General features: G+C 39.9%; 1 protein-coding gene across 3 annotated transcripts in view; it reads left to right on the forward strand.

Moving 5' to 3' along the window:
* HMGCLL1 (3-hydroxy-3-methylglutaryl-CoA lyase like 1) overlaps nucleotides 1-10,620 on the forward strand; it is a 144,320-nt gene extending 133,700 nt beyond the window's left edge. For all 3 annotated transcript variants that reach the window (XM_060307579.1, XM_030840994.2, XM_060307580.2), the window contains one exon: nucleotides 3,012-10,620. In XM_060307579.1, the coding sequence (XP_060163562.1) occupies nucleotides 3,012-3,113 (102 nt within the window). In that variant the 3' untranslated portion in view covers nucleotides 3,114-10,620. The remainder of the gene's footprint in view (nucleotides 1-3,011) is intronic.
* The last annotated feature ends 749 nt before the right edge of the window (nucleotides 10,621-11,369 follow it).

Here is an 11,369-nt window from a genome sequence, read left to right on the forward strand (position 1 = left end):
TGATACCACTTGGCACTAAACGCCAGGAGCCTCTCTTCTCTGGTTAGAAATAGCTATTACAAAGTAGCCTGATTGTTTCCATCATTTCCATTAGAAATGTATGACCGTGACAGAAGTAGAAATCCTTTCTTTTCTTAAAATTTATTTTATTGAAGTATAGTTGACCTGCAATGTTGTGTTAATTTCTACTGTAAAGCAAAGTGATTCAGTTATATATATATATATTCTTTCTAATATTCTTTTCCATTATGATTTATCACAGGATATTGAATGCATTTCCCTGTGCTATACAGTAGGGCCTTGTTGTTTTATCTGTCCGGTATATAATAGTTTGCATCTGCTGATCCCAAACTCCCAATTCATAGAAATCCTTTCTTGAAGATTTAAATGACTTGGTTGAACTCAGCTGAGTCAACATATGAACTCTGCTTCATATGTGTCAGGCCATGCGGGTCCAAATGCAAATAAGCCATGTCTCCATTCCTAAGAATTTCACAGTTCAAAGACAGTTGTTACATCGGATATCAGCCAACAAGCCAAGACTCTCTGTACAACCTGTATCACTATGTCTCCCATGCCTAGTCAACTACCAAGAGCTACTGCTTCAACTTCTAAAATATTTTGGTTGTTTGTTCCTTCCTTACTATCCTTGCTGTAGCTACATCAGCACAAGTTCTTATCTCTTTCCTGGATATTCATCCTCCACACTGGTCTGCTGGCTTCAGGCTGCCTTTAAATTCATCCTCCTTGCTACCATAAAAGATTTTATCTAAAACACAAATATGAATATGCCTTGCTCCTACTTGGGTACTCATCAGTGGATTCCCATTTTCTGAAAAGCAAGGCTGTGTTCTACACATTTTATACCTTTTCCAGTCACGTCGGCCCATTCCTTTCCATGTATCCCATGGTATTTTTCAGATGTCTGGTACCCTTCTCTGCTGACAGTGCCTCATTCCTCTTACTTCTTCTCAAGGACTCATACTGTCCGTACAAGCCTCAGGTTAGGATTTACCTTCCTGGCACCCTTCCCTGACACACTCCTCTCCATTTGTTTCCATACCCTTTTCCTCAGTGGGTTGACTACCCTGCAGCTCTGCCCTCACGATCATCCGAGCATCTCTCTCTCTCAGTGACTTTAGTGGAAGTACTGGATTTCCTGTTTAGGGCTCCATATTGCCTGCTTGACCACAGGCACCCTCAAGACAGAAACCATATTCTGCGAGAAGTTCTTGAAACCCCCAAATGGATCATAGTACATGACACGTATTTAAACACCTGGTTTAAGTGCTAAAAGATTTAAGAATAAATGCAACATTATTTCATAAAGGTATCTGTTCATTAAATAAAACGGTAGAGGAAGGCCGAAACAGAATCCTTTAGTACGATACCAACCAATCCCACTGCGTAATTGCTATAAATGGAATTACTGGAAAGCAAAAAAGAATGCTGGTGACTAAAATCTTATTATCTTTTGTTAGATGTAATTCAGAAATGAAAGACACACATGTAGCTTATTATTTACAAAATTTACATATTACTAGATTAAGGATGTAAAACCAAAATGTGCCTAACAGATACTCCACCCAAAACCATTACTATGACAAAACCAAAGCACATGTTAGTACCCTAAAAACAACTTCACAATAAAAAGAAACAACGAAAATTACTTACCTGTCATTTTACAAAATATTTTTGATGATTTTTTTTTTTTTTTTTTTTTCGGTACGCGGGCCTCTCACTGCTGTGGCCTCTCCCGTTGTGGAGCACAGGCTCCGGACGCGCAGGCTCAGCGGCCATGGCTCACGGGCCTAGCTGCTCCGCGGCATGTGGGATCATCCCGTACCGGGGCACGAACCCGTATCCCCTGCATCGGCAGGCAGACTCTCAACCACTGCGCCACCAGGGAAGCCCTTTGATGATTTTTAAACAGAAGTAAACTACAAAGAAAACAGTGCCCTAAAAGTTTCTAGAGAGAAGTAACTACCTATATCAAAATGATGATCTCTTTTTGATCACTTGTATGAAAAGCCCCTATGAGTATTTATACTTGTCTGTTTTAAGAAAACGACAAACTTACATACATTTTGAAAACTACTCCTTAATAGCAAGGGAGCCTGAGTCTGTTTGATTTTAAGTCCCTGTTGTTTCTAGTCTGAGTTGAGGGAGGACATAGGAGCTTACGAAATATTACATGGGGCAAATCTCTGGTTAACCCACCTAACACTGTGCCCCCGTTCCACCCTCCCCACCCCCCACCCCCACAGTGACAGCACAGGTGCAGGGTGGAAACCTCGATGGTGATCTTTGGCTCCACCAAGCCCAAGATGCCGAGCCTGCCTTGAACTTGGCCTTCATACTCAACTGTCGATCTGTCATCCATGGATTTACCAAAGCCTTGTTGATCCTACTTATGCTTTCAAACAGTACAGCCTCTCAGGCAAACAAGTTCCAGATGTGTACTAAATACTACTTCATTTTATTGGACTACCTCCTTCAATTTCATGCCAGTAAGAGTGTTTCTGAACATGGTTAAAAATTATACATTCATCTTTCCCATATTTCTTACAGCTTTATCAGGTTTGTTTCTTCATATCCTAAGATATACTAAGAGGGTCTTTTTTCCCCCCTAAGTCCTTATCTTTGAACTCCTCCAAATGATTATCATTTTAATTGCCCTTCACTGATATTTTGTAGAGTCTTTCTGGTTCCACTGTTGTCCTTTGTAGAGTTTAGGTATCAGCATGAATTACACTGAGTTATTCAGGTGTGACTAGCCTATGGTTTTATACTAGGGTCAGATTCAAGATATGTTTTAATAAAGCAGAAAAATCTAAAGCTACATAATTCATGGAGATAAATGCCGCCCCCCCATCAATAATGAACAGCATTTTGTTTAGTAATTTTAAGTGGTTAAGTAACGACTAATACAATTAAAAGGAATCTGTTTTGTCTTCTTTCTCCTTAACCCCCTTTCCCACCTGGTATCACTGTCATCTTTGTCTCACCAGGGTGTGAATCTTTACAAAGTGATGGAAGCTGGTGACTTCATCTGCAAAGCTGTGAATAAAACTACAAACTCTAAAGTAGCACAAGCCTCATTCAACGCTTGACTTGAATGCATTTGTGAGTTAAGGCTGAGAAGCTCCATTTCAGCTACAGATACTCAACTGAAAATCATTACTGCCAACTTGTTCTGAAATGTGAAGTAATAGACAAGAGTGGGGGAAAAAAAGAGATACTTTGAAAAAGAGTAGGCTTGATAGATTACAGAAATTGACTGGAAGATACACCAGTCATCAGGTGAATTGCAAGCCGGGGCTAAATAATAAAATTTGTGGACATGCTTTGAACTTGGAGAAAAGTCTACTCTTTTGCTCTTATAGAAATAACTTTTTAATTTAGTCGACGTGAAAATTGACTTCAGATTTCCCTAAGTATCAAAAACTGTGTTAATACTTAATCAAGCTGGCTTAGCACAGCATACATATCATCAGTAGTTTATGAGCTCCTGCATGGTGTGCAAAGTGTGTGGCCTCCATATTATACGTTATGTGCCTCTGGATCTCAACTTCCCATTTGCCAAGTCAGTTAAATTATGGACCAAGTGCCAAATCTCCATCTGACCCTACATAATTTTTAGCGATAGAACTTTTATATTTCAAGTATGCTAACATCTGTTAATTATTTCAGTGGCTTTATCTTGTTCCAGGAGGCTGTGGTCAGTGACAAGTTGCCACACCCTGGAAACATATTACCTTCCATGTTTGTCACATGCATCCAGTTTACCTTGCTTTCCCTCTCATCAGCTGTAGTGAAAACCAGGAGCATGTTACTCGGCTATTGAGAAATAAGGGGTACAACTTTCATCCCAATGTCTAAGTTGCAGTGATGAGAATAGAGTGATACATGTACTTTTATCATTTTCAGCTCACTTCCAAATTGTCCAAGAAATGTCACTGTGATCCTAAGAATATTAAGGCAGTTATTAAAATTCATGAAAAAAAACAACTTTTCCATTGATTCAGTTTGATTAAATCACATCTGTTTGGGGTTGACTTTTTATGGTTATTTTTAATGTTGAAGTGGCTGAAATTTTATCTTTTGTAATAGCATTGCCAGAAATAGCAAAAATTAATATATCAAAGTTGAGAAGAGGCACAGGACGGCTATGTTAAGAAAGAAACGTTTCTGTAACCTATGCAGATCATATGGGGACAGTATTATTCCATGTGGATCTGAATCGTCAGTTTTATTATTTATGTAGACTTCTCCAAGGATACTGGGTGATCTTATCTTTGAATAAATTTGAATAGAATTTGAAATATGAAAGTGAGCATTGTGAGCTTTCTGTTAAATATTCATCAAAACCACAGAAATAAATTCAAGAAAATAAGAGAAGTACTGATTATACCTACATTAACTTTAAAGATACACAATCAAAAGAAAAGGATCACAAGGGAAGCATATTGGAAATTGACAAAAACTAAGTTCCTACGGATAAGGCTAACGCTCAGGTCATGATGGGTGACAGAGCAGGAGCTTGTCATCAGAACTGAATGATTCCTTGCATTTGGGTTAGTGCTGGGGCAGGGTCAGTGCAGAGAGCAAGCAAAATTGCAGCTCTTTGTGGATCTGTTACATCATCTCTTTTCAGGAAGAACATGACACTGCACCCAGGGGCAGGAATGGGACACGTGCCCTAGAGTGCACAGCAGGATACCTACCCATCTTCTGAGGAGACTGACTTTTCCTCTCTCTTATGCAACTGTGGAATTCTTAGTTTTGAGATGTTCGGCAAAGCATCAGTTGATGCAAACTGCTTATAGAAACAGTGAAAGGCAAAACCTTGTTGTTTAGAAATAAAAACCACGGACTCTCCAAAAGGCAGAGCAAGTCGTGAAAACCCCAGGTGCAGCCTAGCACACACTTACATGGCACACACATCAGTCTACCAGTTCATATCCCAGAACACCTGGAAGATTCCTAATCACACGCATCACAGGAAAAGTTTGTGTTTTAGGTCTGTTATCCTTTCTCCACCCAAACCATCTAAACCCTTCTGCTAACTTAAAGAGAGTTTCTTTTCTGATTTTGGGGGAAAAAAATCACATAATCAATAAAGCTGCCTGAAGTCCATAGGCAGAATCCCCTCAAAGGTATGTTTCCACTAACTAGGAAACTTTGGAATTGTTGTAGGACCTACCCAAACAACCCACCCACATATAAACCCACACCAGGGTTTGCCCTAGGTGAAAGCTTAGGAATGGCAAAGCAATTATGAAATACATATAGAAGTAAACTTTTATGACATCTGCCCTTTAAGGCTACTGTAAAACGTAGAAATTTTCTAAATTCTGGATTCATGAAATTCATAAAGCAAAGAAATGGAAACTGCCTATGACTTGCTGAGAAAATTCAGAATGCCCTTTTATGTTATTTATTCTGATCACTATAACATTTAATAAATACCCTTTTAGCTACACTTATATGGCTATTCATTTCTATTTATGTGCATGAACTCCAGACGTGCAAGTGACAGGTTACTTAGCATTGAATACGTAAGCCACCAATATCCCTATCACAGCAGTAAAGGAGAGCTAAAATAAGGCCTGGGAACCCTCCAGAAATCTGTATCAAATAGGCACGTGAAGACTTGCTGTGAATACCCATAATTGTTTGCAAAGTGCTTTTGTGGACTAGAAGATAGAAGTTTTATGCTTGTGTGGGGCAGGTCTAAAAGTTAAAAAGGAATAGTTTTGGAGGTATAGAGCTCGGGAGGAAAGCGGGGGCTAGGGAGGAAGGCAGGGAGGAGGGATGCAGGATGGAAGGAGGAGGAGACGGTGGGGAGAGAGGGAGGGAGAGAAAGAGAGGGTTGAGAAACTGTATTTATGTCCTGCCTGTGAGCAGCTCCAGTGGAAGGCATCTCCTGCTCTGGTAGAAGCACCAGTTAGGCTGCTTTAAACTGCAGACGATAGTAAACCTCAACTCCATGGGCTTAAGCAGCAACAGTTTTCTCAGATATCTCAGAAATATTGCTTTTCCACCATCATTTAGCTTCGTGACTCAATTATGTTACAAGATAAGAGTTTCTGCCCATTTCCCTGTTGGCACCTTTGGGCTCCTGCACCTGGGAGTTGCAAGATGGTTGTAGCACTTCTGGGCTTCACCCTTCCCACAGGGCTCAGCCTCTGCTGAAGGCTTTTTCTTCTGGAATGCCTGTTTTTAATCAATGAAGAGCGTTTCCCCCACCCCATCCCAAACTTCCTCTCCTGTTTCACTGGGCAGAACATCATCATGTGCCCCTCCCTTAACCACTTACGTGCGGAAAAGACCGTTAGGATACACAAGCCAAGGTTATGGGTGACCTTGAGTGGATCCATGCAGTGGTGGGGAAAGAGAACCCTGTAGGAGCACGTTTCCTGGTGAGACAGGGTGGGAGAATTGAAGGCAGAAGAGCTCATACCTCTCAGGAAGGAGATGTATCCAAGTTCTCTGAAACTGGAGGAATGGATGGAAATAGAAAAAGTTTCAAACGTGAGAGGAGTAGGTTTTAAGGGGAAAGTAGTCCATCTTGCTAATTGGTCTCTATATTTTTCAGGAAGGTAGGAAGTGAGATCTGCGAGCATTAAAACCGGGGGTGGAGTGAGGGCTTGAGAAGAATGGTAATGTGTGAAACCCACCCAGAGCAGTATTACAGGTTAACGTACTCTAAAAAATAGTACAGATGAACTTATTTACAAAAACAGAAACAGACTCACAGACATAGAAAACAAACTTATGGTTACCAAAGGGGAAAGGTGTGTGGGGGGGGATAAATTAGGAGTTTGGGATTAACAGATGTACACTACCATATGTAAAATAAATAAGCAACAAAGATTTACTGTATAGCACAGGGAACTATATTCAATGTCTTACAATAACCTATAATGGGAAAGAATAGAAAAAAAAAGAATATGGATATATACATATATACGTATGACTGAATCACTTTGCTGTACACCAGAAACTAACAATATTGTAAATCAACTATACTTCAATTAAAAAAAAATGAAGTTAACTTACTCTGTAACAGTTTTCCAGGGGCTGTTATGTGCTAAATCTAAGTCCACTTCCTGGTCCTCATGCGACCTTTACACCTGTGTTCCACACACTCTCCCCTCTTGAAGCACTTCTTGATTTTTGTGGCCCTGCTCTCTCCTGGGTCCTACTACATCCTTGGTCCCAGGTCCTACCACCTCTTTCATTGTTTGATCTCCTTCTTCTCTCTATTGTGTTTAACTAGAGACTCACAAATGCAAAATTGCTTACACCCCGCCCCCTCATCCAAATGTGTTCTGTGGCCAGCAGGTTTGTCATCACCTGCTTTTGGGAGGTTTTGGGAAAAGCAGAATCTGGGGCTCCACTCCAGACTGACTGCATCACCATCTGCATTTTTAACAAGATCCTTGCAGGACTCATATGTTTATTACAGTTTGAGAAGCACTTGCCAGTTTGACACCTCCTCTCGGGTATCTAACAGGTATTGGAAGCTCCATGTATTCCAAGTACCTTGTGGCACTTCCCCTTGTGTGTTGTGTCCTAGCCTGTTGTCTTTTCTCTGCTCCTGGAACAAGTCAGCCTGGGACCCATTGCAGGTCCTTTACCTGGTTATTCTCTCTTCCAGTCATGGGTCATGCTCCTTCCCTGGCTGTGATTTCTGGTCACTCAGGTCCTGACAGCATAAATATCACCTCCTTAGTGAGTCTTCCCAGACAACTCCAACTAAAGTAAGGCTTTAGTTACTTTCTCTCACATCAACTTGTTTCATTTAACTCTTTACTTGTTTATTTAACTCTCTACTTGTTTATTTAGTTGTTTATTTTCTTTCTTTCCCCAAGAAAATACACGCTCTAAGAGGGCAGGGTCTTTGCTGTGTTTAACATTCTTACTTCCTTAGGGACTGGAGTAATAGCTATCTATTACATAGTGGTTAGGTGGAAAAATAAAAATAGAAATGAGTTAATTTCAAACAAGAAGAAGGGGAGTATGTGACACAAATGTCACATCCCCTGCCAGCTTCCTCCCCTGGATTCTGTTTCCTGGCAAGATCCAATTGAACAGGCTTGTCATCAGGATTTCTCCAGGATGCTTGGATCGGAGACAGATTTCACCAATTTTCTATACGTGGTATCCCTCAAGCTTATTATAACAGCAAATTAAAATATACACATCAACTGTGAGAAGGAGACACTGACCCTAATGCTCAGCCCCAGAAGAGAGGAGGTGTACTGGACTTACTGCCCATCCATCTGTCCTGAGTTGTCTTTGGCATCATCTGATCTATTACTTAACCACTGTGCAACCTCAGTTGATTTACCAATCCCTTTAAACCTCACTTCAAAACTCACTTCCTTTACATATAAAACTTGGATAATAATGACACTTATTTACACAGCTGTTGGAAGGATTTCATGAAATAATGCGTACAAGTGTTTGGCAAAGTGCCCATAAGTGGTCAATAAATGTTAACTATCATCATTTTTATTGCCCCTTTCTAGGGCACTGCCCTGGAGTGGAACTCCTCCTCCCTTATGAGTGGTTTAACCCTCATGGAGGCTTTCATAAAAGATCATCCTGTATTCTGTTCCATGAAAAGGGTACATTGTCTTAAAAGGCCTGCCATGATCCCAAAAGAGACAGCTCACCGTTAAACCCCAGAACCATGTAATCTTAAATTGGCACCAAATTTCCATGCTTCACTTCTTACACTGCGTCATTGAACTATGCCTTTTGAGCTGACTTTTCTGTATTTCATGGGACTGTAGTTACTGTAGAAACTTACTATGAGACTTATGCTGAGTAACCCTGTCTAAAGAACATCTTAACAGCCTTAGTCTCCATATCCTGAATCACTTAAAGACAGAAATATCACAAACATTAGGAATTTATTCCTACTCTTTTGATGGTTGCATGATTGGATTGGTATCTATTGCCACCTTAGAGCTGCCAGTGTTTCCTTGGTGGGCTATCAAATTAGGCAGACTTCTCTTTTCTCCTTGTTCTACAGAATATCATTCTGTATGCTTCGATCATGAAGTCGTGAGCTTTGCTGAAAAAGACTATTCTTTGGTTCCATGGGAGCCATGGAGCCATGGTTCCAGGGATCCATCCTCTGACCTGAGCCATAGTATCAAGCTTATGTGGCTTAGGGAAAGGCTTATACACTTCTAGGAATCAAATGGTAATATCTCACAACTTCTGGTAACTGTTTCATCTGAACTTTCCTTTCTACAGCTAGTTCTTTAAGATCATTGGTAAAGTAGACCAACAACATGTCACGGCTAACCACACCATTATCCTGAGTCATCTGAATCCTGAAGAGCTGTTTCTCAATCAGATAGTTTCACGGTGGCCCCTCTCTATCTGTACATGGATGCTAATATATTGGATTGTTGGGCAGATATTCTGGAAACTTTCTGAGAAGCACCACCTGCTTTTCTTTTTTCCCCCAAGAGATTCATCTAGATGTAACTGGATCATCTGGGAGTCAGCTGATAAAATTCATATTCTGAATGTGTGTATGTTCCGAAGTAGAGGGGAAGCAATGAAATTGGAATACCAGTGTCTGGCTCTTTCTTTTTTCTTTGTTTCTTTGTTCCTTCCTTCCTTCCTTCCTTCCGAAAATAGTTTATTTGGAAATATTTCCATTTTTAGATTTATTTTTGCTGAAAACAATGTATGCCCCCCATAAAAACTTCCTATCTTCTCACTATAAGACAACATTGGAAAATGACTCCTTCACTTTGTCTAAAAACCTTTCAACAAGAACCCCAGTAGTTTTCTTTTTAAAATTCATTTGCTTAAAATATAAAAGTCCAATTTCTTCTGGTAACTTTGTAAGAATAACTGACATATACATGGCAGCCACCTAGTGAATTTCAATAAAATCTTTTCTATGAAATTGGTGGATGGGACTTAAAACCTCAGTCATGGTTTTGTAAGTTTAGCCCTGGGTGCATTTCTGTTTCTAGTCACCTATCTTTGGCAGCTTGCTTTCTTTCCTTCCCAACTTTATTGAGATATAATTGACATGTAACATAGTGTAAGTTTAAGATGTACAATGAGGTGACCTGATGCACTGATATATTACAAAATGATCACCACCGTGGTGTTAATTAATACCTCCACAATGTCACATAATTCCCATTACTTTTTTGTGATGAAAACATTTACAGTCTACTCTCTTAACAACTTTGAAGTATATAATATAGTATTATTAAGCTCATAAGTACACAGAACAGGTTGGTGGTTGCCAGAGACAGGGAATGGGGAGTGGGCAGAATGGATAAAGGGGGGTCAAAACTCACAAACTTCCAGTTATAAAATAAGTAAGTCATAGGGATGTAATGTACAGAATGGTGACAGTAGTTAATAATACTGTATTGCATATTTGAAAATTGTTGAGACTAGATCTTAAAAGTCCTTATCACAAGAAAAAAAATTGTAATTATGTATAGTGATGGATGTTAGCTAGATTTATTGTGATAACTATTTTGTAATATACACAAATATTAAATCATTGTGTTGTACAACTGAAACTAAAATGTCAATTATACCTCAATAAAAAAATAATAAGTATTTATTGAGCACCTACTGTATAATTAGGATTGTATGTATCTGTGACTAATGAGAATACAGAGGTACATGGTTGCAGTTATTTTTCTAACACCTTAAACAATAAAATGTCTGACTCCATTTTTGACACGTGACCACTGATAGCATTTAAGTACCCCCATACCCCATTATCCTTCTGTGCCAGATCTGGGCCAGCTCTTAAGAAAGCCCTGGTGCTCTGTCCATTGGTGCTGGAGGGGAAGTTCAAATCATGCCATCACCAGCAGGGAATTTCAAACTGTGCAGGAACCACTCCGCCCCTTGGCTCTACTCCCCAGCACAGTAAAGCTCAGGGCCATTCACCCCTTCCTTCCACAAGTCATTTTCAGACCTGCTTGAATATCTTCCCTGATCTTCTCAGAAAGAATCCCTATGTGAGACATACATCTCTTCATACCCTCTTGGTGTGTTTGGCATCATCAGTCTCCACATCTGAACTCATTTTGGTGGAGGCCCATCCCATCTATGTGAGTAGATAGCATTATACCCTGTAATGCTATCTTCCTGCTTCACCACAATGAAAGCAGGTTATTTTTCAATTTTATGCTGGTTTCCTCATGGTCCCAATATGGCTTCTGTAGCTCCAGTCTTTATATTCACATTCAAGGCCAGAAGGATGGACAATGAAAGACTTGGTGCATCTGTCTCTTTTTCTCAGGAAAATTTTAACTTACTCATTGACATTGGCCAGAACTGTGTCACATCACTGTGCT

The sequence above is a fragment of the Globicephala melas genome, chromosome 11 (genome assembly GCF_963455315.2).
Source record: "Globicephala melas chromosome 11, mGloMel1.2, whole genome shotgun sequence".
Taxonomy (NCBI): domain Eukaryota; kingdom Metazoa; phylum Chordata; class Mammalia; order Artiodactyla; family Delphinidae; genus Globicephala; species Globicephala melas.